Source organism: Trachypithecus francoisi, unplaced genomic scaffold, assembly GCF_009764315.1.
Source record: "Trachypithecus francoisi isolate TF-2019V2 unplaced genomic scaffold, Tfra_2.0 Lachesis_group3, whole genome shotgun sequence".
NCBI classification, from domain to species: domain Eukaryota; kingdom Metazoa; phylum Chordata; class Mammalia; order Primates; family Cercopithecidae; genus Trachypithecus; species Trachypithecus francoisi.
The window spans coordinates 125899616-125925902 of NW_022681468.1; the positions used below are offsets into that span (position 1 = coordinate 125899616).

At 39.7% G+C, this 26287-nt stretch overlaps 1 protein-coding gene across 7 annotated transcripts in view; it reads left to right on the forward strand.

The window, feature by feature from the left end:
- Positions 1–26287, forward strand: part of HERC1 (HECT and RLD domain containing E3 ubiquitin protein ligase family member 1) — a 231466-nt gene that overhangs the window by 94177 nt on the left and 111002 nt on the right. For all 7 annotated transcript variants that reach the window (XM_033189823.1, XM_033189828.1, XM_033189825.1 and 4 more), the window contains exons 11-19: positions 274–408; positions 1028–1193; positions 14031–14156; positions 15745–15966; positions 19770–19922; positions 20050–20182; positions 21555–21746; positions 23871–24092; positions 26019–26192. In XM_033189823.1, the coding sequence (XP_033045714.1) occupies positions 274–408; positions 1028–1193; positions 14031–14156; positions 15745–15966; positions 19770–19922; positions 20050–20182; positions 21555–21746; positions 23871–24092; positions 26019–26192 (1523 nt within the window). The remainder of the gene's footprint in view (positions 1–273; positions 409–1027; positions 1194–14030; positions 14157–15744; positions 15967–19769; positions 19923–20049; positions 20183–21554; positions 21747–23870; positions 24093–26018; positions 26193–26287) is intronic.

Sequence of the window (26287 nt, forward strand, 5' to 3'; positions counted from 1 at the left end):
CTGTCTTAGCCTCCCAGGTAGCTGGGACTACAGGCATACACCACCATGCCCGACTAATTTTTATATTTTTAGTAGAGATGGGATTTCACCATGTTGGCCAGGCTGGTCCTGAACTCCTCACCTCAGGTGATCTGCATTCCTTGGCCTCCCAAAGTGCTGAGATTACAGGCATGAGCCACCATGCCTGGCCAATATATGTTTTAATTTTCGTTTTTGATTATGGATAAAAATGTCATTTAAAGACTTTTATTATTTTCTTATGTGTCCTTCTAGACAAGTTGTTGCATGGCACCGACCTTATTGTGTAGATCTTGAAGAGAGTACCTTCTCACACCTGCGTTCTTTTCTTGAGAGATACTGTGATAAAATAAACAGTGAGATTCCCCCACTCCCTTTCCCTTCATCAAGGTATGTTATATGTATGTTTTGTATGTGTGTGTGCATGTGTATAAATTATTCCTTTTGAGTTTTGACTTACTGTTCTTTCTTGTTTGTTTTCCCAAATTATGTGGAACTTTTTTATAATCTAGAAAAGAGCTAAACTTAGTTACTTATTGATAATAACTTCTAGGAAAAAGTTACTCATAATTTCACAAATCGTGTTTTAAAAATTACTGTTGTTCGTGACTTGACAAATTTTTTTTTTTTTTTGAGACAGAGTCTTGCTCTGTCGCCCAGGCTGGAGTGCAGCGGCATGATCTCAGTTCACTGCAACCTTTGCCTCCCAGGTTCAAGCGATTATCTTTCCTCAGCCTCCTGAGTAGCAGGGATTATAGGCACCTGCCATCATGCCGAGCTAATTTTTGTATTTTTAGTAGAGATGGGGTTTCACCATGTTGGCCAGGCTGGTCTCAAACTCCTGACCTCAGGTGATTCACCCACCTCGGCCTCCCAAAGTGCTGGGATTACAGGCTTGAGCCACTGCACCTGGCCAGCAAAATTTTTGAAGAGAAAAAAATGTTACCCAAACTGGATAGCACATGCACTTTTATGTTCCAAAAATTCATAGAAGTTTATTTGGTTTCAGAGAACACCACAGTTTTCTCAAGCTGTGCCTGAAGCTACTTTCAAATCACCTTGCTCTTGCACTTGCGGGAGGGGTAGCTACCAGCATTCTCGGGAGGCAGGCAGGTCCACTTCGAAATTTGCTCTTCAGACTGATGGACTCAACTGTCCCAGATGAAATCCAAGAGGTAAGAGAATAGGACTTGTGAATCTATCTCAAATCACATCTTTCTCTGAGATTTTAGCTGTATAATATATTCAACTGTACATTGAACAATTTCAATTGGATGTTGTTTCTCTTACTCCTGTTTTCTTGGTGAGAGTATTTTTGGTTAACTCATCCTTTGAGACAAAGGTCAGATGCCATCTCTAAGAAACTTTTTATTCCTGCCCTCCCACCAGATTTGGTTTTTCTTGTGTATGTTCTCATTACATCACATTGTATTCTAGTTGCTTATTTATAAACTTGTCACTCTTTTTTCACCAGAAGATGAGTTCCTGAGGGCAGGGAGCTAGTGCATGGCTTGGTCAGTAGTGGTAACTGAATAAGTGGACTGGGTCATCTACTAGAACTGTAACCAGAGCTAAGGAGAGAAAGGTCAGGTTAAGGAGGAAGAAGTGGCCTAGAATAGAATACTGATTATAAATAAGGAAAGTATAGTTTGGAAAAGAATATTTAGTATTATAATACAATATTAAATTTGGGGGAAACTTAAAAATAAATATTTGTAATACAAAATACAGAAAATAAACTCTTTTGGCAGGTAATAATAGAAAGTACAGTAATTTTTAAACCAGTGCACTCCTAAATTATCAATGGATCAAATAAAGAAATTACAAGATAAATTTTAAAATACTTAAGATTAATGAAAACAAAAACTTAATATACCAAAACTCATGAAATGCAGCTAAAGCTGTGCTTGAAGGAAAATTTACAGCTTATAAACATCTATATTTAAAAAAAAAGAAATATATCGAATCAGTAGTTTAACCTTCTACCTTAAGAAATTAGAAAAAGAAGAGCCAACTCAACCCAAAGCAATTAGAAAGAAGGAACTAATGTAGATTAGAGTGAAATTTAAAAAATAAAGAATAGAAAAACAGTTGAGGAGATGAAGGAGACTAAATGTTCGTTCTTTGAAAAGACAAAATCAACAAACCTCTGGCTGGACTAACCAAGAAAAAACAGGGACTTAAATTACTCAAATCAGGAATGAAAGATGAGATATTACTACTGACCTTACAGAAATCAAAAGGGAAATTGAGAGACAGAGCAAGATGGTGGAATAGAAGACTCCACTGATCATTCCCCCTGCTAAGGGCGCCAGTTTAACAACTCTACACAGAAAAAAGCACCTTCATGAGAACCAAAAATCAGGTGAGCACTTACATTACCTAGTTTTAACTTCATATCGCCGAAAGAGGCACTGAAGAGATAGAAAAAACAGTCCTGAATTGGCAGTGCCACTCCTCCCCCTGCAGCAGTGGCAGTATGGTGCAGAGAGTGTCTCTGGGTGCTGGGGGAGGGAGAACACAGCAATTGTGAGACATTGAACTCAGTGCTATCCTGTTAGAGAAGAAAGGAAAACTGGACCAAACTCAGCTGACACCCGTCCACAGAGGGAGCATTTAAACCAACCCTAGCCAGAGGGGAATCGCTGATCTCAGTGGTCTAAATTTGAATTCCTGCAAGATTCACCACTGAGGGCTAAAATGCTGTGTGTCTCCAAGTAAACTTGAAAGGCAGCCTAGGCCAAAAGGACTGCAACTCTTAGGCGAGTTCTAGTGCTGAACTGATACCAGAGACAGTGGACAGAGGGGCACGTGACATACTGAGACACCAGCTGGGGTAACCAAGGGAGTGCTGGCTCACCCCCCACCACCCCGACCCCAACACCAGGCTACACAGCTCATGGCTCCAAAAGAGACCCCTTTCTTCCGCTTGAGAGGGAAGACTGGGCAGGACTTTGTCTTGCATCTTAGATACCACTGGATCACAGCAGGACAGGGGACCAGTCAGAGTCACAAGGCTCCCCGTTCCAGGTGCCAGCTCTCAGATGACATTTCTAGACATACCCTGGGCCAGAAGGGAACCCACTGCCTTGAAGAAAAGGACTCAGTACTGGCAACATGCATCACCTGCTAACTTAAGAGCCCATGGGCTGTGAATAACCAGCCTTGATACCCAGCTACTACGTCAAGGGCTTTGGGTGAGGCTCTGAGACTTTCTGGCTTCAGGTACCAGCACAGGCACGGAGGGATAGAGTACCAGATACACTCTTGGGATCCCTGATTCTAGGACTTGATTCTTAGATGGCATTTCTAGACCTGCCCTGGACTACAGGAGAACCCACTGCCCTGAAAGGTGAGTCCCAGGCCAGGCAGTATTCACCATAAGCTAACTTAAGAATCCCTGGGCCTTAAGCTTAAGGGAACATTGATGCTTGTCTGGCAATACTCCTTGTGGCCTTGGGTGGCGGTAGCTATGGGGTGAGGCTCGTCTAGCTTTGGAAAGGGGAGGCACGAATGAAAAAGACTGTGTTTTGTGGTTTGAGTGTCAGCTCAGCCATAGTACAATAGAATACTGGGTAGACCTCTAAGGTTTTTGACTCTAGTCCCTGACTCCCAGATGGCACCTCTAGACCCACCTGAGGCTTGGGAGACCTCGCTCCACTGAAGGAAAGGACACGGCCTCACTGGCTTTGCCACTGGCTGTTTGTGGAACCACAGAGCCTTGAGCGAACATAGGCAATAGCCAGGGAGTGCTTACGGCAAGCCTTGGGTGAGACCCAGTGCTGTGCTGGTGCTTTGCTGGATTCAGGTCCGACCCAGTGTAGTCGTCGTGGTGGTAGCCGCAGGGGTGCTTGTGTCACTTCACCCCCAGCTTTAGGTGGCTGAGGGGAGAGAGAGAGAGACACTGAGACTGTTTGGGAGAAAGTAAGGGAAGAGAACAAGAGTCTTTGCCTGATAATCCAGAGAATTCTCCCAGATCTTGTCCAAGACCATCAAGGTGGTACTACTACGAGGCTGCAAGAACCACAATGTTACTAAAGCAGGTACGGTTTAGATCACAACACCCAAGTCCTTTAAAATACCTGGAAAGCCCAAGATATATCTGGAAAGCCCAAGAAGGATGGGTACAGATAAGCCCAGACAGTGAAGACTACAATAAATACCTAACTCTTCAATATCTACTAGCATCCACACCATCCATGACCTAACCAAATGAACTAAATATGGCACCAGGGACCAATCCTGGAGAAACAGATTTGTGACCTTTCAGACACAAAATTCAAAATATTTGTGTTGAGGAGAGTCAAAGAAATTCAAGATAGCACTGAGAAGGAATACAGAATCCTATCAGATAAATTTAACAGAGATTAAAATAATTTGAAAGAATCAAGTAGAAATTCTGGAGCTGATAAATGCAGTTGGCATTTCGAAGAATGCCTCAGAGTCCTTTAATACCGGAATTGATGGCAGAAGAAATAATTAGCGAGCTTGAAGACAGGCTATTTGAAAATACACAATCAGGCTGGGCGCGTAATAATCCCAGCACTTTGGGAGTCCAAGGTGGGCGGATCACAAGGTCAAGAGATAGATACCTTCCTAGCCAACATGGTGAAACCCCATCTCTACTAAAAATAAAAGAAAATTAGCTGGATGTGGTGGTGCGTGCCTGGAGCCCCAGCTGTTCGGGAGGCTGAGGCAGGAGAATCGCTTGAACCTGGGAGGTGGAGGTTTCAGTGAGTCGAGATTGCACCACTGCCCTCCAGCCTGGCTATAGTCTGACACTCCATCTCAAAAAAGAAAAAAGAAAAAAAAAAAAAAATACACAGAGGAGATAAAAAATATATATATATAAAAAAGGATGAAGCACACCTACAGGATCTAGAAAATAGTCTCAAAAGGGCAAGTCTAAGAGTTATTGGCCTTAAAGAAAAGTCTCATGAAGAAAAGCCCAGGACCAAATGGGTTCACTTGTGAATTCCACAAAATATTCAAAGAAGAATTAACACTAGTTCTTCACAAACTCTTCCAGAATGTAGAAGAGGAGCTAATACTTCCCAACTATATTCTGTGAGGCCAGTATTACCCTAATAGTGGACCAAGACATTGCAAGAAAAGAAAAACTATAGACCTGCTATTAAAGGACTCTGATGCATTCTTCAGTATCCATTTTGAAGATATATGTAAAAATTCTCGACAAACTACTAACAAACCAAATCCAGCAACTTACCTAAAAGATTGTACACCATGACCAAATGGGATGTATCCCATTTTCAAAGTATGAAAATCAGTCACTATAATACACCATATTAATAGAAAAATGAACAAAAACAGTGTGATTATCTGGATGCTGAAAAAGCATCTGACAAAATTCAACATCCTTTCATGATAAAAATATTCAACAAACTAGGAATAGAAGGGAACGTTCTTAACCTGATAAAGGGCATCTATGAAAAAGTTATAGTTGATATCATATTCAATGGAGAAAGACTGAAAACCTTCCCCCTAAGATCAGGAATAAAATAAAGATTTCCACTAAGTTATAGTTGATATCTAGCTGGGACAGTTATATAAGAAAATGAAATAAAAGTCATGTAGATTGAAAAGGAAGTTGTAAAACTGTTGTTTGCAAATGACATGATTTTATGTGTAGAAAATCCTAAGGAACACACACTCATACACAACTATTAGGGCTAGTAAAAGAGTTCAGCAGAGCTTCAGGGTAAAAGATAAATTTACAAAAATTGTTTCTATACAACAATGCACAATCAAAAAATGAAATTAAGGAAACAAGTTTATGTACAAAAGCATCAAAAAGAATAGGATACTTAGAAATACATTTAACAAAAGAAGTGTAAAACTTACACACTGAAAGAATGAAACATTATTGAAAGAAATTGAAGACCGAAAAAAATGGTAACACACCTCATGTTTATGGATTGCAAGACAATATTGTGAAGATGTCAATACTTTGCAAATTGGTTCACAGATTCAGTGCCATCACTCTCAAAATTGCAGCTGGCTTTGTTTGGCGGAAATTGATAAGCTGATCTTAAAATCATACAGAAATTCAAGGATCCAGAGTAGCCAAAACAGTCTTGAAAAAGAAGAGTAAAGTTAGACTCACACTTTCCAACTTCAAAACATACTACTTAGCCGGGCGCGGTGGCTGAAGCCTGTAATCCCAGCACTTTGGGAGGCCGAGACGGGTAGATCACGAGATCAGGAGATCGAGACCATCCTGGCCAACACGGTGAAACCCCGTCTCTACTAAAAATACAAAAAAACTAGCCGGGCGAGATGGCGGGCGCCTGTAGTCCCAGCTACTCGGGAGGCCGAGGCAGGAGAATGGCGTAAACCCGGGAGGCGGAGCTTGCAGTGAGCTGAGATCCGGCCACTGCACTCCAGTCCGGGCAACAGAGCGAGACTCCGCCTCAAAAAAAGAAAAAACATACTACTTAATAGTTATAGTAATAAAAATAGAGTGGCTGTGTCAGAAGGATAGATATATAGATCACTGGAATAGAATTAAGAGTCCAGAAATCAACTCATACATCTGTGGCTTATTGCTTTTCTACAACAGTGCCAAAACAATTTCATGAGAGAATAGTGTCTCATGGTACTCGGACAACTGTACACCCTCATGTAAAAGAATGAAGTTGGCCCCTTACATCATATACAAAAAAATTAACTCAAAATGGATTAAAGACCTAAATATAAGAGCTACAGGCCGGGTGCGGTGGCTCAAGCCTGTAATCCCAGTACTTTGGGAGGCCGAGACGGGCGGATCACGAGGTCAGGAGATCGAGGCCATCCTGGCTAACACGGTGAAACCCCGTCTCTACTAAAAAAATACAAAAAATTAGCCAGGCGAGATGGCGGGCGCCTGTAGTCCCAGCTACTCGGGAGGCTGAGGCGAGAGAATGGCGTAAACCCGGGAGACGGAGCTTGCAGTGAGCTGAGATCTGGCCACTGCACTCCAGCCTGGGCGACAGAGCGAGACTCCGTCTCAAAAAAAAAAAAAAAAGAGCTACAACTGTAAAACTTACAAAAGAAAACATAGGACCAGGCGCAGTGGCACACGCCTGTAATCCCAGCACTTTGGAAAGCCAAGGCAAGTGGATCACCTGAGGTCAGGAGTTCAAGACCAGCCTAACATGGTGAAGCCCTGTATCTACTAAATACAAAAAATTAGCCGGGCATAGTGGAGGGTGCCTGTAATCCCAGCTGAGGCAGGAGAATTGCTTGAACCCAGGAGGTGGAGGTTGCAGTGAGCTGAGATCACACCATTGCACTCCAGCCTGGGAGACAAGAATGAAACTCTATCTCAAAAAAAAAGAAAGAAAAAAAAGATGGGTCGGGTGTGGTGGCTCACGCCTGTAATCCTAACACTTTGGGAGGCTGAGTGGGCAGATCACGAGGTCAGGAGTTTGAGACCAGCCTGACCAACGTGGTGAAACCCCGTCTCTACTAAAAATACAAAAGTTAGCTGGGCATGGAGGGGTGCGCCTGTAATCCCAGCTACTTGGGAGGCTGGGGCAGGAGAATCACTTGAACCTGGGAGGCTGAGGTTGCCGTAAGTGGAGATCGCACCACTGCACTCCAGCCTGGGCGACAGGGCAAGACTCCATCTCACAAAAAAAAAGAAAAAGAAAAAAATAAAAAACATAGATGTAAATCTTTATCACCTTGGATTAGGCAATGGTTTCTTAGCTGTGACATCAAAAGCACAAAAACCAAAGGAAAAATAAATTGGACGTCATCAAAATTAAAAACATTTGTGCTTCAAAGGATACTTTCTTTTTTTTTTTGAGACGGAGTCTCGCTGTGTCGCCCAGGCTGGAGTGCAGTGGCCGGATCTCAGCTCACTGCAAGCTCCGCCTCCCGGGTTTACGCCATTCTCCTGCCTCAGCCTCCCGAGTAGCTGGGACTACAGGCGCCCGCCACCTCGCCCGGCTAGTTTTTTGTCTTTTTTTAGTAGAGATGGGGTTTCACCGTGTTCGCCAGGATGGTCTCGATCTCCTGACCTTGTGATCCGCCTGTCTCGGCCTCCCAAAGTGCTGGGATTACAGGCTTGAGCCACCGTGCCCGGCCAAAGGATACTTTCAAGAAAAGACAGCACACAGAATGGGAGAGATACTTGTAAGTCATATATCTGATGAGGTTCTAGTTTCTAGAATATATAAAGAATTGTTACACCTCAACAATGAAAAAGACAGATACCCCAGTTTTAAACATGAACAAAGAATCTGAGTAGACATATCTCTAGAGAAGAGATACAAATAGCCAGTAAACACATGAAAAAATGTTCAACATCATTAATTATTAGGGAAATACAAATCAAACCCATATTGAGGATACCACTTCACACCCAATAAGTGACAGTAATCGAAAAGGCTGACTAATAGCAAGCGTTGGAGGAGGTGGAGAAAGTAGAGCCTTCATGCACTGCATGAGAATGTAAAATGATACTGCTGCTTTGGAAAACAGGCAGTTCCTTAGTTAAACATAGAGTTGTGGTATGATCCAGCAGCTCCACTACTAGGTCTGTACCCAGAAACATTGAAAACATATCTCCACACAAAAACTTGTACATGAATGTTCATAGCAGCATTATTTATAATAGTCAAAAGGTGAAAACAACACAAATGTCTGTCAACTGATAAACAAATGAACAGAATTAGGTATATTCATACAATGTAATATTATTCAGCCATAAAAATGAATGAAGTAGTGATACATACTACAACCTAACTAAACCTTCTAAATATGCTAAGTGGCTGGCCACAGTGGCCCACGCCTGTAATCTGCACACTTTGGGCGGCGAAGGCGGGCAGATCACTCGAGTCCGGGAGTTCGAGACCAGCCTGGCCAACATGGTGAAACCCTGTCTCTACTGAAAATACAAAAATTAGTTGGGTGTAGTGGCACATACCTATAGTCCCAGATACTTGGGAGGCTGAGGCACGAGGATTGCTTGAAACCAGGAGGCAGAGGTTGCAGTGAGCTGAGATCACACCACTGCACGCTAGCCTGGACAACAGAGTGAGACTTTCTCATTAAAAAAAAAAAAATTTTTTTTTTGCTAAGAAGCCAGACACAAAGGGCCATATATTGTATAACTCCATTTATTTATTTGTTTGTGTGTGTGTTTGACAGAGTCTTGCTCTGTCGCCCAAGCTGGAGTGCAATGGCTTGATCTCAGCTCACTGCAACCTCTACCTCCTGGGTTCAAGCGATTCTCCTGCCTCACCTCCTGAGTAGCTGGGACTTCAGGTGCACAGCACCATGCCCAGCTAGTTTTTGTATTTTTAATAGAGACAGGGTTTCACCATGTTGGCCAGGCTGGTCTTGAACTCCTGACCTCAGGTGATCTGCCTGCCTTGGCCTCCCAAAGTGCTTGGAATAGAGGCATGAGCCACCGTGCCCGGCCTGTATAACTCCATTTATATGAAATGTGCAGAATAAGCAAATCCATAGCAATAGAATATATGTTCGTGGGCTGGGTGCAGTGGCTCATGCCTGTAATCCCAGTACTTTGGGATGACGAGGAGGGTAGATCACTTGAGATAAGTAGTTCGAGACCAGCCTGGCCAACATGGTAAAACCCGTCTCTACTAAAAATACAAAAATTAGCCCAACTTTGTGGTGCGTGCTTGTAGTCCCAGCCACTGGGGAGGCTGAGGCAGGAGAATCGCCTGAACCTTTGAGGTGGAGGTTGCAGTGAGCCGAGATCACGCCATTGCACTCCAGCCTGGGTGACAGAAAGAGACTTCATCTCAAAAAAAAAAAAAGTACGTTAGTGGTTGTTGGAGGTCTTGAGCAGATATAGGGAATGACTGGTAATGGGCACAGGGCTTTTTTTTTTTTTTTGGTAGTAATGAAGATATTCTAAAATGGAATAGTGGTGATGGTTGCACAACTCTGAATAGACTAAAAACCATTGAATTTTATACTTTTAAGAGGTGAATTCTGTGGCATGTGGATTGTATGTCAATTTAAAAAAAAAACAATAAACTGACTTTTCAAGTAGAGGGACATATGCCCTGAAATGGGGTTGGAGGAGTATTATCCTGGTGGTGAGTAGGAACTGTGATGATTTAATATTTATCAGAAATGGGGTAGTGTAAGATTTTGAAAAGGATAAAAGTACTTGAATAAAATAAGGAAAAGTAAAGTTAAAAAATTATATTTTGGATTATCTTTTTATTCTTTGGGTCTTTTTGACAGCTGTTCCATCTTAGAAGAGTACTTGGAGATAGATTCTTCCAGGATGTTATACACAGACTGTTTCTGTTTACAGCTATTTGTGTTCCTCTTTTCTTATTTCCAAAACTTCTAGTAATTATCTATTTGCAGTAACCATATTGCTGCTGTTTCTTGTATGCTTTCCCACCATTTTCCTTTGACCCTGAGTTTTCTTTTTTTAAAAAATGTTTCATTTGAACTACCTGTAGACTTAAGGAAATATTGCATAAATAATAGTTTTCGTATGTCTCTCACCCAGCTTCCCATTATGTTAATGTCTTACATAACCATTATATAATTATCAAAACAATTAGTATTGGTTTAATACTATTAAGTAAACATCTTGTTAGAGATTTTATCAATTTTCTACTAATGTCCTTGTTTTGTTGGAGGATCCTATTTGGGATCCCATATTGCTTTTAATTGTTACTTCTCTTCTGTAACAATTTAGTGTCCTGCAACAATTCCTCAGTCTTTCCTTGTCTTTCATGAGCTTGACATTTCATGAGTATTTAATTATTTTATTGAATATCTGTCATTTTTTCATGATTGGATTGAGTTATGTATTTTGGGCAAGGATACCACAGAAATAATGTGTCCTTGGTATATTATTACATGAGTTTAATGATATCCATAAATCTTGTTACTGACAATGTCAGCCTCAATCACATGGTTAAGGTGGTTTCTGCTGGGTTTCTTCATCCATCAGTAGCTTCTGAGAGAGAATTGATAGCAAATACATTAAATGAAAATATGCTCACACTTAAATAGTTTGACAATTGAATATCTTCATGAATGGTTTAGGCATAAAATTCTAAATTGGAAATCATTTTTCCATAAGACTGGTGAAGTCATTGCTTCATTGTCTTCTAGTTTTCAATGGTATTACTTAGAAAATCAGTGAGCTTCAAATTTTTGATCCTTTGTATGGAAATCTGTTTTTCTCTCTGGATGCTATATAGCAAGTTCTTCTTGTCCTTTGTGTTCTCACATTCCAAAATGATATGAACTGATGTGGGGAAAGTCATAGCCTTCAATATTAAAAAATTATCTTGGCCAGGAATGGTGGCTCATGCCTGTAATCCCAGCACTTTTGGCGGCCAAGGTGGGCGGATCACTTGAGGTCAGGAAATGAAGATCAGCTGGCCAATATGCAAAACCCCTTCTCTATTAAAAAATACAAAAAAAAAAAAAAATCTGGAAATGTTTTGTTGATTGCCTCTTCATTGTTTTCTGTGTTCTTTCTTTCTCTCTGGAACTCCTTATTATTGGGATACTTGACCTCCTGAGCCAGTCCTCTTAATTTTCTTGTGTTTTCCTTCCTGTTTCCCATCTTTTCCCCCCTCTATTTTATAAGAAATTTAATTCTGTGTTCTAGCCCTTCTATTGAGATTTTTCTCTTTCTTTTATCTTTTTAATTTATAAAAGCTCTTCATTCTCGAAGTGTTCCTTTCTTAATAGCCTTCCATTCTGACTTACACTTTTTGAAGATACTAATTTTTGTTCTTGTTTCTCCCTGTGTACTTTCTTTGTTTAATTAGACCATTTCTGTTAGTTTTAGTCTCTTTCATAATAAAGGCTTTCCTCAAAATTCTAATAACCTTTGGCTTCCCAATAATGGGTAAGAGTGTGATGCTGTCGCTGGGCGTGGTGGCTCATGCCTCTAATCCCAGCACTTTGGCAGGCTGAGGTGGGCAGATCACCTGGGGTCAAGAGTTCGAGACCAGCCTGGCCAGCATGGTAAAACCCCATCTCTACTAAAACCACAAAAATTACCTGGGCATGGTGGCGCATGTCTGTAATCCCAACTACTTGGGAGGCTGAGGCAGGAAAATTGCTTAAACCCCAGAGGTGGAGGTTGCGGTGAGCCAAGATCGTGCCACTGCATTCCAGCCTGGGTGGCAAGAGCAAGACTCCATCTCAAAAAAAAAGAAGTGTGATGCTGAAAGGCTGATTGATGCTGAAAGTTCTCTACACAGGGATGAGGTTTATCAAATTTCTTGTAGATTGATATGGCTGGGCTGTATTTTAGGGGAAGGTAACATTTCATGCCTGTCACTTAAAGTCTTTTCTACTGGGCTAGTGAGATTCTTCAAAGGAAGGCTCTTCTAAGCTACTACCAGAAGGTATAAACCTGAGTGACAATCATCTGGTAGGGAACAAGAGTTTAGGAGTCTCAATATTCAGAATGAACACTTTGTCTTAAAATCACCCAATTTTAGTTTGGTGTTCCTGCCTTCAACTGTGCCTGTTATCTTAACCAGTTTTCAACCAATCCTGTTTTAAGCTCTTCCTTTGTTCCCTCTTGCAGAAGTGTATGAGCCTCCAGGAATTCTACAGTATAAATCAAAGTGTTGTTTGGTTTTTCTCATTTTTGACTTAGGGTGTAGCCATTTCAGATCTTTTAAGTCAGTTACCCTTAATCTGTTCCTTTCTGTTTCCAAAATTTTGATGCTGATTTTCCTTTTCCATTTTGGGGAGGGGAGTCTTTTTGAATTATCTGCCCAACCCTTGCCCATTGTTTTAGATGGCCTTTTGGAAACAGAATATGTGCACTCAGTTCTTAATCCTTAGTCACCTTTGTTGAATTTCCACAGCTAAAATTTGATTTTACTTTGATTTTAGCTTTATTTTAGTTTGAGTAGAGTAACCTGAGAAAGTCATTAAAGATTTGTTCTGTTCTTGACTGTGTTAGAGGACACATGCTTTTTGATGGAAGGGTTATTCTTCTTGTGTACTTGAATTTTTCAGTCATTATAGTAATTCAATGATTGTTAATAGAACATTGACTTATAGAAAAATTGAGTATTCGAACTTACAGGCACTATGGATTTTATCTAGTTCAACACTGTTTTTACTGATAAAGAAGCCATGACCCAAAGAAGTTATGAGGCCTAAGATAATGCAGCTACTATTCCTTATGCTGTTCCCACTACCTGGACCTTTGTCTAGCCAGGTCCTACTAATTCTGTAATTCTTAAATGTCTAATCTTCAGGGAGATCTGCCATGAGCCATAGGCCATGTGAATTGCCATGTTTGTGTGTTCAGGCAAGTTCCTGCACCCTTTTACTTTCCCTGTGTGACTCCTTTCACATTTATACTTTCTTGCTCAGAGTCTTTCTTTCCCATTAGACTGTAGGCTCATGAAAGCAGAGATGTTGTCTGTCTTACTCATTTCTGCATCCGAATCACTTTGCACGGAGCCTTACCAGGCTGAATGCTATAGAATCAACACTAAATATTTGTTGGTTGATGATTAGTTACTTAGTGGCAAATCCAAAATATTTATTCATAGCTTTCTTTTTTTTTTTTTTTTTTTTGAGATGGAGTCTCGCTCTGTCGCCCGGGCTGGAGTGCAGTGGCCGATTCTCAGCTCACTGCAAACTCCGCCTCCCGGATTTATGCCATTCTCCTGCCTCAGCCTCCGAGTAGCTGGGACTACAGGAGCCCGCCGCCACGGCCAGCTAGTTTTTTGTATTTTTTAGTAGAGACGGGGTTTCACCGTGTTAGCCAGGATGGTCTCGATCTCCTGACCTCGTGATCCGCCCGTCTCAGCCTCCCAAAGTGCTGGGATTACAGGCTTGAGCCACAGCGCCCGGCGCATAGCTTTCTTAAAGGCATCTGAAGGAGGACTTATGTGCTTTCTTTTTTATCATGCCATCTTTTTTAGACTTAACATGATCCTAATAGTGAATTCACTTTAAGTGTGTTTTTATTAAAAACTAAGAACCAGGCCGATCAGTACACTTTTCTCTCTTGATTTTAGGTGGTAATTGAAACTTTGTCAGTGGGAGCAACCATGCTGTTACCTCCATTACGAGAACGGATGGAATTACTTCATTCTCTTTTACCTCAAGGGCCTGATAGATGGGAAAGCTTATCTAAAGGACAGGTAGGCCTCTGCTTACTATGTAAGTAAACCAGCAGTATCATAAAAATTTGGACTGAGAAGAAAATAAAACGAATCAATTGCCATGTGTTCATGGAGCATAAGTACTTGATGGGCCTAGTAAATCCTGGTTATTTAATGTTTTATGCTGGAAGAATTCCTAGGTGTCTAACTACCTTAGGTGAAGCAAGTGATAATTTATTAAGTTATTTGGGGCTAATTATTAGAATAAGGACTAATTTTTCCAGTGTTTCTTATGGTACTAAGCCAGACACTGTGGTTTATTTGTAGTATGCTGAGTTGACATCAAGTGCATGTGCTGCTGTTGGTTCCATGCTGAGAACTTTGTCTGAAATTGTTTGTATAAAGAGTATAGGTGACCATTAGGAAAAAGTATTTGATGATATGAGTATACTTATTTTTTCCATTTTTATATTATGTACCTTAAAATAGTACCTTTTGCTCAACCAAGTAGAAGTTACCAGATTCAGATACAGATTTTAGGGAAAAAAATTGGTACTTTTTTGCAATAAAATATGTATTGATACTTTTCCTTCTTTTTAAATCTTTTTTAGAGACAGTCTTGCTCTGTCACCCACGCTGGAGTAGGGTGGTGCAATCATGGCTCACTCTAACCTTGAACTCCTGGAGCTCAAGGGATCCTACTGCTTTTTCCTGTGGAGTAGCTAAGACTGCTGGCATGTGCCAGCACACCTGGCTAATTTTTTTATTCTTATTTTTATAGCTGTGGGGTCTTGCTGTATTTCCCAGGCTGTTGTTGAACTCCTGGCCTCAAATGATCCTCCTGCTTTGGCCTCCCAAAGTGCTGGGATTATAGGCATGAGACCACTGTGCCTGGCCCACAGATTTTTTTTTTTGTTTTTTTTTTTTTGAGACAGGGTTTTTGCTCTGTCATCCAGGTTGGAGTGCAGTGGCATGATCACGGCTTACTGTAGGCTCAACTTCCTGGGCTCAAGCGATTCTCCCACCTCAGTCTTCTGAGTAGCTGAAACTACAGGTGTGCACCACCACGCTCAGCTAATTTTTGTATTTTTTGTAGAGGGGGTTTCACTATGTTGCCCATGCTGATCTTGAATTCCTGGACTCAAGTGGATCCGCCTGCCTTGGCTTCCTAAAGTGCTGTGATTACAGGCATGAGCCACTGCACCCAGCCTACAGATGATTTTTAACGAATATTTTGCGTTAGTTTAGATTTCAAGTGATTTATTTTAAATGTTAGAATAAGTAGTTGTCATTGGTAATGTCACGCTGTAGAATCGTGTGTCATACTATTTATTGGCATTTCGTACTCCTCTCTACTTATAGTACTAAAATATTATGCATAGTATGCTTTGTTAGCTTAGAGATTTAGGTATTATAATGAAGACTAAAAGAAAAATCTATAAGTTGTATTTTCCTAAATCCTGTTTCCTAAATGGGATTAATTGGGTAGTTTTTATAATTACATACTTCCTGAAGATGATTGTTTAATAAGATATTAAGTGGATTAGTGTAGTTTTTTTCTGGGATCCTTTTGTTTTATTTTCTAAAACAAATGTTAGTTACTTGTTCATATTTTATTGTTCTTTAGAGAATGCAACTGGATATCATTCTGACAAGTTTGCAAGATCATACCCACGTAGCCTCCCTACTTGGCTATAGTTCACCGTCTGATGCAACTGACCTATCTTCTGTGTGTACTGGCTATGGAAATCTGTCAGATCAACCTTATGGCACTCAGAGCTGCCATCCAGATACCCACCTGGCTGAAATTTTGATGAAGACCCTCTTAAGAAATTTAGGATTTTATACAGTAAGTTGTTCTTTCGTTGCAGTAAAAGAAGAATAAAGGGGTAGGGATCTCTTTAGTCAAGGTAATTTGACATTTAAACACCTTTGATAGAAATTAAACTCTAGACCCCTCTCCCCTAAGGGGAAAAACATGTCAGATTTTCTGAAATATTGTGGGGACCAAATAACATGTAATTGAGAAGTTCAAAGGGATTTATTTTACAATTTTACCAGATTTTTCTGGTATTGTAGAATAATAAACAGAATAAAATAGTCAAGAACATTTTTAGAGAGAAGAATAATGAGCAAGGCATTAACCTTGCCAGACATAATCTTATAATGAAACAATGTACTTGGTACTGAATGAGAATAGGTTGGTCAGTAGGATAGAGGACAGTGGACCTTATAGCTTTCCCTATATTAGGATGCCATTAATTCTAAATCTCTAGTGTTTCTTAAATTCATCTTTTTTCCCCTGCCATTTCTTTGAGTTCTAAGCCAGATCATTATGATTCACTGCTAATGGTGTTACAGCTATTGTCACTATTGCTGGTCTCTTCTCAGCATCTCACTGCTGGAATAACTTTGTATTAAATAACTTCTTTATATTAAAGAATACAGCTTCTTTGTATTAAATTAAAACTCCTTCAGGCCAGGCGCGGTGGCTTATGCCTGTAATCTCAGCACTTTGGGAGGCCGAATTGGATGGATCACCTGAGGTCAGGAGTTTGAGATCAGCCTGGCCAATACGGTGAAACCCTGTCTCTACCAAAAATGCAAAAATTAGCCAGGCATGGTAGCTGGCACCTATAATCCCAGCCACTCAGGAGGCTGACGTGGGAGAACCCGGGAGGCAGAGGCTGCAGTGAGCTGAGATCATGCCATTGCACTCCAGCCTGGGTGACAGAGCGAGACCCTGTCTCAAAACAACAACAACAACAACAGCAACACCCTTCAGACCCTTCATCATTGGCTCAAACACCGTTCTTATCTGAGCTCATCTTTTTCCAGAATTGTACATTGTACACCTATTTCCTGTTGTTTTTCTCTACCAATCATGATGTAAGACTTGACTATTCTAGGAAACCTTGCCCAAATAACCCCATCTAGCTAGAGATGTGTATAACTACACATCTCTGTACTCATCAGCACTTACAGGATCAGAGTGTACTGTGCAACTTAACTTTGAATTGTTTGTGTATCAATTCATATTGTTTCCTATGCCTCTTCAGGGCTTGGTCTATGTACTCTTTTTCTTCCAATACAAGTCTTAGCGCTCTGTCCCACCCACATTAAAAGGTTAATCACTAAGTCAGAGTGAAAATTCTTCCTGCAAAATTCTTTTCTTTCAGGTTTCAGAATGTAAATTTAATCTGATGTTAAGGAGTAATGGCTGCAAATGGATAAGAACAATGTTGTGTATATAGCCGTTTGTTAATGACCAAAACTTTTTCCCAAAGTTACAGGGAATGTTACAACAAAGTTGTAAGGAATATTAGGGCTGAGGCAGATTTATATATTATATGGAAATGGAAATAAAATACTAACTGCTTTTGGGTTGAAATAATAAATTAATGTCTCTTTCTGATGTGATTTAAACCAAATTTGTTCTAAGATTTTAAAATAACAGTACTAACTAACAACTTATAGCAAGGGCCCTACAGTTTTCCCATATTCTATCTTGTATATTGTATACATAGACCAAATTTTCTGCCTAAAGGTATTCAGTACATGATTATTTATAGGAAATAAAGTTGGAAATAGCAGAAATATCTAAAAATAGAGGAGTGGTTAAATAATTTATGGTATATGTGTTCAATGGAATATTATATTTTATATATACATGGTTTATGAAAATGGGTTATGATTCCATTGGAAAAGAGCAGATTAAAAATAGAATATGCAGTACAATATTATGAAAAATATTTTAAAAGGACAAAATCAGGAAAGAAATACACCAAAAAATATTATAGTAGCAGCCATTTTATTTGAGTGGTTGTTTAAATGGTGCTTTTTTTTTTTTTTGAGATGGCGTCTTGCTCTATCGCCCAGACTGGAGTGTGCAGTGGCGCCATCTCGGCTCACTGCAAGCTCTGCCTCCCGGGTTCACACCAGTCTCCTACCTCAGCCTCCGGAGTAGCTGGGACTACAGGCACCTGCCACTACGCCCGGCTAATTTTTTGTGTTTTTAGTAGAGACTAAAACTGCATTAGCCAGGATGGTGTCGATCTCCTGACCTCGTGATCCGCCCACCTCGGCCTCCCAAAGTGCTGGGATTACAGGCGTGAGTCACTGCACCTGGCCTCTTTTAACTTTTTAAAATAGAGTTTTGATATTTTCTAAATATACTAAGCATCTCTTTTTAAAAAATATTTTTAACTTGAAGTAATTTAAAACTCACGAGGAGTTACAGGAATCATTCAAAGAATTCCCCTATGCTCTTCAGCCAAATTTGTTTTCTCTCTCTAAATCATTTGGGAGTAAATTGCGGATGGCTGGCTGCCCCTAAGTATGTAAGCATATATTAAGTATGTATTTTTAAAAAACCAGGACATTTTCTTACGTAACAACAGAATAATTATTGAATTTAGAAAATTTAACATTGATACAGAACTGTTATTTAATATATAGTCTACATTTACATTTCTACAGTTGCCCCAATAATGTCCTTTATAGCAGTTTCTGACCCCAGCCCTTTCCCTTCATGATCTGGTGCAGAATCACACATTATATTTAGTTGTCATATCTCTTTTTTAATTTTAATTTTAATTTTATTAGAGACAGGCTTTCTGTTGCCCAGGCTGGAGTACAGTGGCACCATCATAGCTCACTACAGCTTCGAACTCCTGGGCTCAAGTGGTCCTCCCACCTCAGCCTCTCAAGTAGCTGGGACTAGAGGTTTGCACCACCATGCTCCGCTAATTAAAAACAAACAAAAAAAAATTTATAGAGATGAAGTCTTGCTGTGTTGCCCACGCTGGTCTTGAACTCCTGGCCTCAGGCAGTCTTTCCACCTCGGCCTCCCAAAGTGTTGGGACTATAGGTGTGAGCTACCGTACCCAGCTGCTTTTATTTTTTTTAATGGAAAAAAATAGAAGTAGCTTGATGAATTTTACCATCTAATAGCTAGTATCATAAGGATTATAGCAAATATTTAAAAATTGGTAATAGGAGAAAGGATATAATGCTTTTGTTTTGTTTTGTTTTGTTTGAGACAGAGTCTCATTCTGTCACCTAGGCTGGAATGCAGTGGCACGATCTCCGCTCACTGCAAGCTCCACCTCCCGGGTTCACGCCATCTTCCTGCCTCAACCTCCCAAGTAGCTGGTACTACAGATGCCCGCCACCACCCACGCCCGGCTAATTTTTTGTATTTTTAGTAGAGACGGGGTTTCACCATGGTCTCGATCTCCTGACCTCGTGATCTGCCCACCTTGGCCTCCCAAAGTGCTGGGATTACAGGTGTGAGCTCCTGCGCCCGGCCCTTTTTATTTTTTCGGAGACATAGTTTCACTCTTGTCGTCCAGGCTGGAGTGCGATGGCACGATCTTGGCTTACTGCAACCTCTGCCTCCTGCACCCACCACCGTGCCCAGCTGATTTTTGTATTTTTAGTAGAGACCGGGGTTTCACCATGTTGGCCAGGCTAGTCTCAACCTCCTGACTACAGGTGATCTGCCTGCCTCAGACTCCCAAAGTGCTAGATTACAGGCATGAGCCACTGCACCTGGCCCATATAATGCTGCTTAAATCAGATTTATGGTAGGTTGTTACTTTCAATTTCAAGCACTTCAAATATAAACTTCCTTTGTGTGTGTCATTTTAGGATCAAGCATTTGGAGAGCTAGAAAAGAATAGTGATAAATTTCTACTTGGAACATCATCATCAGAAAACAGTCAGCCTGCTCATCTTCATGAACTGCTATGTTCACTACAGAAACAGCTGCTGGCATTTTGCCATATCAATAACATTAGTGAGGTATGTGATTATTTATCTTTTATGGTGATCTTTCAGAGACCTTGAAACTCAGATATTTGGATAGGCCATGATATTTTTGTATGTTGAGTCTTTCAAAGTAGTAATTTAGGAACTTTTTTCTCCTTAGAACTCAAGCAGTGTGGCATTGCTTCATAAACATCTTCAGCTTTTGTTGCCTCATGCCACAGATATTTATTCACGTTCTGCAAATTTGCTCAAAGAAAGTCCTTGGAATGGCAGTGTTGGAGAAAAATTAAGAGGTGAGTTTGGTATTTCATTTCAAATTTAATCAGTCATTAAGAAGCAAGAATACTTGCCTTTCCAAAGTCTTAAGAGGGCCAGAAGCCTCTGACTGGAATAGGAACGATCTTGAATCTCCTTTGTATTGAAGATTCCTTTAGTCTTGGTTTAGGGGTAGTGTTAGCAGTGACTGATCTTGAAAAGAGTCTACTTGGCATGACAGAGGCCTAATTTAAAGGCACTGGTTGATATAAACTCAAAAAGATTAATTTTAAATGGCATAAAGTAAGATTTTTTAATCTGCTCTTTTTTTATTTTTTTAAACCTGTTGTTTCTTTACCTTTCTCTTCAGCATTTACCATTTTTTCAGTTTCCTTCTTGAAATTCTTTGGGCTTCTGGGTAGTCACAGTCCTTTTTTCTCCTTCCTCTGACTCCTCTTTTTCAGTGGCTTCCTATAGGCTCCTCTTCCTTGGACATGCCCTCTAATGTTGAGGATCCTCTGAATTTTGCCTTCAATCCTCTTTCCTCCCCCAATGGTCTTATCTAGTCTCAATGTCTTTAACAGCCGTGTATATATTAATGACTCCTGTATTTCCATCTAGCTGAGAACACGTTTCCTGAGTCCTAGAGCCATTCTTTAATTGCATACTGGGTGTCTTTTCTTTGTTATCCAAACATTACAAAATTTAATGTTTATCTAAAACCAGCCACCTCTGAAGTTCCCCCAGTAAAAAAAGAATGAAAGGAACAAGCTGTGAAACTGAAACCATTCCTCATTAGATACCTCCATTTGGCTGTTCCACAGCAACTAAAATATGTTCAAACTGAGCTCATTTCTGAATGGCCCTCTCTGCCCTGATATACAATGAAATATTGAAACAAAATTGATTTAAAACCAATATGGATTATAAAAACACATGTTTTAAGGTGATCTTGATTTTTAAAAAAGTAAATTTAGTTTAAAAAATATGAAAACATTCCCTCACTAGCAGGTAAGCACCAAGAGGACAGGAAGTTTTGACTGCTTTGCTCATAGCTGTGTCCCTTTCACCTAGAACTGTGCCTGGTATGTCAGTAAATATTTCTTGAGTAAATTATAAAATGAAGATAAATTAACGAATGAGAAATTCGTGATGCATTTTAAGGAAAACATTTATAATCCTTTCAATTTGTTGGTATGGAGAATGCATATGCTTTGCTATAAAGTGTTTGTTGGTGTACTTTCTGAAAGGGAATAAACACTGATGCTACATTAGCTACCAGATAGGTGTTCAACAGAGAATTATTGAATGAGTCTACTCTAGTTCCAGGCTAAAATAATATTTCTTAGGTTCCTTTTTTAAAGTTCATTTGAAATGATTGTCCCATGTTTAATTTCTTTCCCTTCATAGATGTGATATACGTCTCAGCTGCTGGCAGTATGCTCTGCCAAATTGTTAACTCCCTGCTGTTACTCCCTGTGTCAGTGGCTCGGCCTTTATTGAGTTACCTCCTCGACTTGTTGCCACCTCTTGATTGCCTTAATAGACTCCTGCCAGCTGCTGATCTTTTAGAAGACCAGGAGTTACAGTGGCCTCTTCATGGTAAGTAAAGACAATAAAAGAGCAAATAATGCCCTTGACAAAAGTTGTTCCTGTTGCACACATCACTGTGTTTTTCCACTGGAGTCTATCTATCCCAAGGCTATCAAAGGAATTTCATCACTGAAATCTTAAAAACTTTTCAAGTTTAAGTAAGGCCTCTTATTTTATTGGAAAAAATCCTGGACTGGTGCACGAAAGGAAAAGCGTTGGGGTTAGAAAGATGACCTTGAGGGCCTATCTTATTTTAACATTATACAGTTCAGTGATCAAGTGTCAGTTAGTCCAAGTGTCAAGTTTACAGCCGTATCAGGATGTTGATTAGGCTTTATATGGAGTTTTTCCAGGTTTATTCTTTTTTTTTTTTTTGAGATGGAGTCTCGCTGTGTCACCTAGGCTGGAGTGCAGTGGCACGATCTTGCCTCACTGCAACCTCTGCCTCCAGGGTTCAAGCAATTCTCCTGCCTCAGCCTCTCGAGTAGCTGGGTTTACAGGCGTGCATGACTATGCCCGGCTAATTTTTGTATTTTTAGTAGAGACAGGGTTTCATCATGTTGGCCAGGCTGTTCTTGAACTCCTGACCTCGTGATCCGCCCAACTCAGCCTCCCAAAGTGCTGGGATTACAGGCGTGAGCCACTGCGCCCGGCCAGTTTCTTCTTTTTTAAAGTGTCTCAGAACTTGCTAAGATTCGGTCTATTTCTATCAGGTGAGTAAGGTGTCATTTTATTTTATTTTTTTCATCTGTGTTTATAACTGATATTTTTCTATAATTTCATTTTTTCATGCTATCCTTTCTTGGTGTTTACTATCAAAATTACACTAATCTCATACCATGAACGTGGAACTTCCTTTTATTCCTGTTCACTGAAATAATTTGTGTAAGGTAGGGGTTATCTCTTCCTGAAGTTTTAGAAGAATTTATCTATGAAACTATCTGGCCCTGGTGTTTTGTTTGTAGACAGACTCTGACAATTTTCATTCTCTAGTGGTTAATGTTCCCTTCCATCTTATCTTTCTTCTCCAGTCCATTTTGGAAATGTATATTTTTCTAGGAATGTTATTTTGTTGGTTTCAAATTTATTGGCATAAAGTTGTTTATAATATTAATGGTTTTAAAAAATCTCTAGTATATCTATGGTTATATCCTCTTTATTCCTATTTTTCAAATTTGTGACATTTTTTTTCTTGAGTAATTTTATTAATCGTTTATCCATTTTCCTTTTAGATAACTTATCCATTATCATTTCAAGTAACTACTTTTTGGATTTGTTAATCTCTATTTTTATTTCATTGGTATGGGTTCCTTATTGCTGTCATTTCGTGAAGTCAAGAACTTCTAAAAACAAATGTACAATAAGAAAGCATGGGTCTGGGCCAGGTGTGATGGCTCACACCTGTAATCCCAGCACTTTGGGAGGCTGAGGCCGCCAGATCACCTGAGGTCAGGAATTCAAGACCAGCCTGGCCAACATGGTGAAACCCCCCTCTACTAAAAATAAAGAAATTAGCCATGTATGGTGGTACATGCCTATACTCCCAGCTACTTGGGAGGCTGAGACAGGAGAATCGCTTGAACCTGGGAGGCAGGGGTTTCAGTGAGCCAGGTTCACGCCACTGCACTCCAGCCTGGGTGACAGAACGAGACTTTGTGCCCACCCCCCCAAAAAAAAGGAAAGCCTGGGTCTGGAGCTTAGTATTAAGACAATTCTGAATTCAAGCCTTAAAAAGCATTAAACAATCTTGAATGTCATTTTAATGGATAAATTTGTGTGTTGATTTTGGAGGAATAAACTCAGAGTACTCCCTAAAGATAGTGAATTTTGGTCTGGATAATGAAAAGTAGGAATATAATTGATCGGAATAATGTTGTCATATGTTGTTTTAATGTTTATCTTAAAATTATTAACTTTACCAAGGAAAATTTTGTTTGATAGCATAACTTCTCTGGATATTATTTTAAATCAGTCTGGTAAAGAGAAAAAATACAGAAAGTATTATAATTTGTGTTTTCATCGTAAAGTATTTTACATCAGTATCTTACTGCAATACAGTAGGTGACCATGAGAAATACTCTGAATCTTAAAAGTACCAGATAAAGACACAATAACTAATGATTTTGTCTTTAGGAGGGCCAGAACTAATTGATCCTGCTGGTCTGCCATTACCTCAACCAGCTCAGTCCTGGGTATGGCTTGTGGATCTAGAAAGAACAATTGCTCTCCTTATTGGGCGATGTCTTGGTGGCATGCTTCAGGGCTCCCCTGTGTCTCCAGAGGAACAGGACACTGCATATTGGATGAAAACGCCACTGTTCAGTGATGGTGTAGAAATGGACACTCCTCAATTGGGTAATGTGCTTCTCTGCAGCATTTAAAATGCATGCCTGTTTGTACCTTAGTTGGAGATTTCTCTATTCTGAGTTTGCTGAATAGAGAACTGACAGGCACCAATTGCAACATTAGCAGTGTAGGGAATCTGGGGCTATGACTTGGAGCCCTAAGAAAAATGGTTAAATCCTGCAGCACAGTATGGTGAAAAGAGCCCCCAAAAGAAATAGAAATTGTAGGTTTGGTCCTACTCTGTCATATTTATTACTCATTTTGAGCAAGTCATCTAACTTAATGCTTCATCACTTATCTTCCAAGACTTGGAGGTTATGAAACTGCTTCACAGAATGTAAAGCCCTGTAAGAGTACTTAACCATGACTTATCAGTGCAGCACCCCTCAGATGTGAGTGGTAGCCTCTTTTCCTCCCAGCCTGTCTTGCTTTCATGCTGACAGTATATTATGTCCTAATTTTTTCTTCGCCACTTAAAGTGCCTTTAAGATTTCCCTTCTGCATCATCTTCCATTTGTATATATTGCTGGCAGACTAGTTCTTAGACTGAACATGAAGACTTATCTGGTACCCCAGATAATCCAGTTGTTTTATCTAGAATTGGTCCTTTAATCTCTCTAGGCTTCTCATTTTGGTTCTATAAAATAATGATTTGGATTAGACAGGCTACATGATATTATTAGATCTAAAATTTATTATTTCTCTGATAAGAGAAAGAGACTCAATATGTCCATGAAGGAAAGTCTAAGAGAGATTGAGAGGAAAGGAGAAAAGAAGGAGAGCTGAAAAGAGAAGAAAAAACAAAAAGAAAGAGTATGCTTTGGGATTTGGAGGGTTGGAGAGTGGGAGTGAGGGAAGCAGTTGAGGATTTTCCTCCGTTTCCAAATATGAATGTACATTCATCATTTATGAACCAGAAAGTGATTTTGGCCATGGCTGATGATGTTGGACTGGTGTTTATGAAACATTTTGTTAAAGAAAGTAAAACCATGTTTTTTCAAGGGGTATTTAACATGATAAAGATAGTTCCACTGCTGTCAGTGTTTAACCTTGTGACAGTCCTAAAGGACCTCCTGAGAACAAAAGTATCTCTATCTCTACCCTCCTCATATTTCTTCTATATTTACTCAATTAAACTGGCCCTTAATATGAATAAAATCAATTTCTTTTTAATGTTATTTTCACTTTTTAAATTATAAAATCATGAAACTTAAAATTTTGTTTATTTGTATGTATTAGAAAAAGGTATTATCCTTTGTAAAATTACAACAATACAATAATTTAGTTATATTATGGGTTAAATTGATTTTTGATACTAGCCCAAGAACCTCATCATCACTTAGAACATGGTTTTCTTTGTTTTTGAAACGTGAAATGAATTCTGAATGTCAGATGTCCCACTGGAAAGTTAGGAACCACCTGTACAAATACAAATATCAGTTGAGAAATTGTTCATGGTATCTTTTACATGGATCATTTTTAACTGATTATTTTTACTTAAATCTATAAAAAAAAATGATCTAGTCTCTTTTTCAGTGTTCCTCATTTCTCAAAGAGGGTATCATTCCGTTTTGAACAAGGTGGTTTTTTGTTACACAAAACTGTTGCATGTGTAGGACATTTAGTTTCTTTGGTCTCTGCCTGCCGAAACGCCAGAGCTTGGGGGTATAGCTGAGAGGTAAAGCATTTGACTGCAAAATGCCAGAGTTTTTTTTTGGAGTGTCACAGTTGGTAGAGTGTCACATCCTTCTGGAGAATGTAAGAGGGTTGTTACCACCTCCAACTGTAAAACATTAAAGGACTTTACCTTGGTAATGTTTACTTAAAATGGTTTGAGGTTTATCATTTCATAATCATTAAATAAATGTGGTAAGATTTTATTTGTAGCACCAAAATTTATGATGTTAAAATTGGTAACGTGAGTATTTTTTTTAGATAAATGTATGAGTTGCCTGTTAGAAGTAGCACTTTCTGGAAATGAAGAACAGAAGCCTTTTGATTATAAATTGCGGCCTGAAATTGCTGTCTATGTAGACTTGGCGTTGGGTTGTTCTAAAGAGCCTGCCCGAAGCCTTTGGATCAGCATGCAGGACTATGCTGTTAGTAAAGGTAAGATAAAGAAGCTAAAGGGAGTAAATTTGTAGTTAGCTCATAGTGTTCACAAATATATTTGCAAGATATGTAAGTGAAACTCATAGGGATCG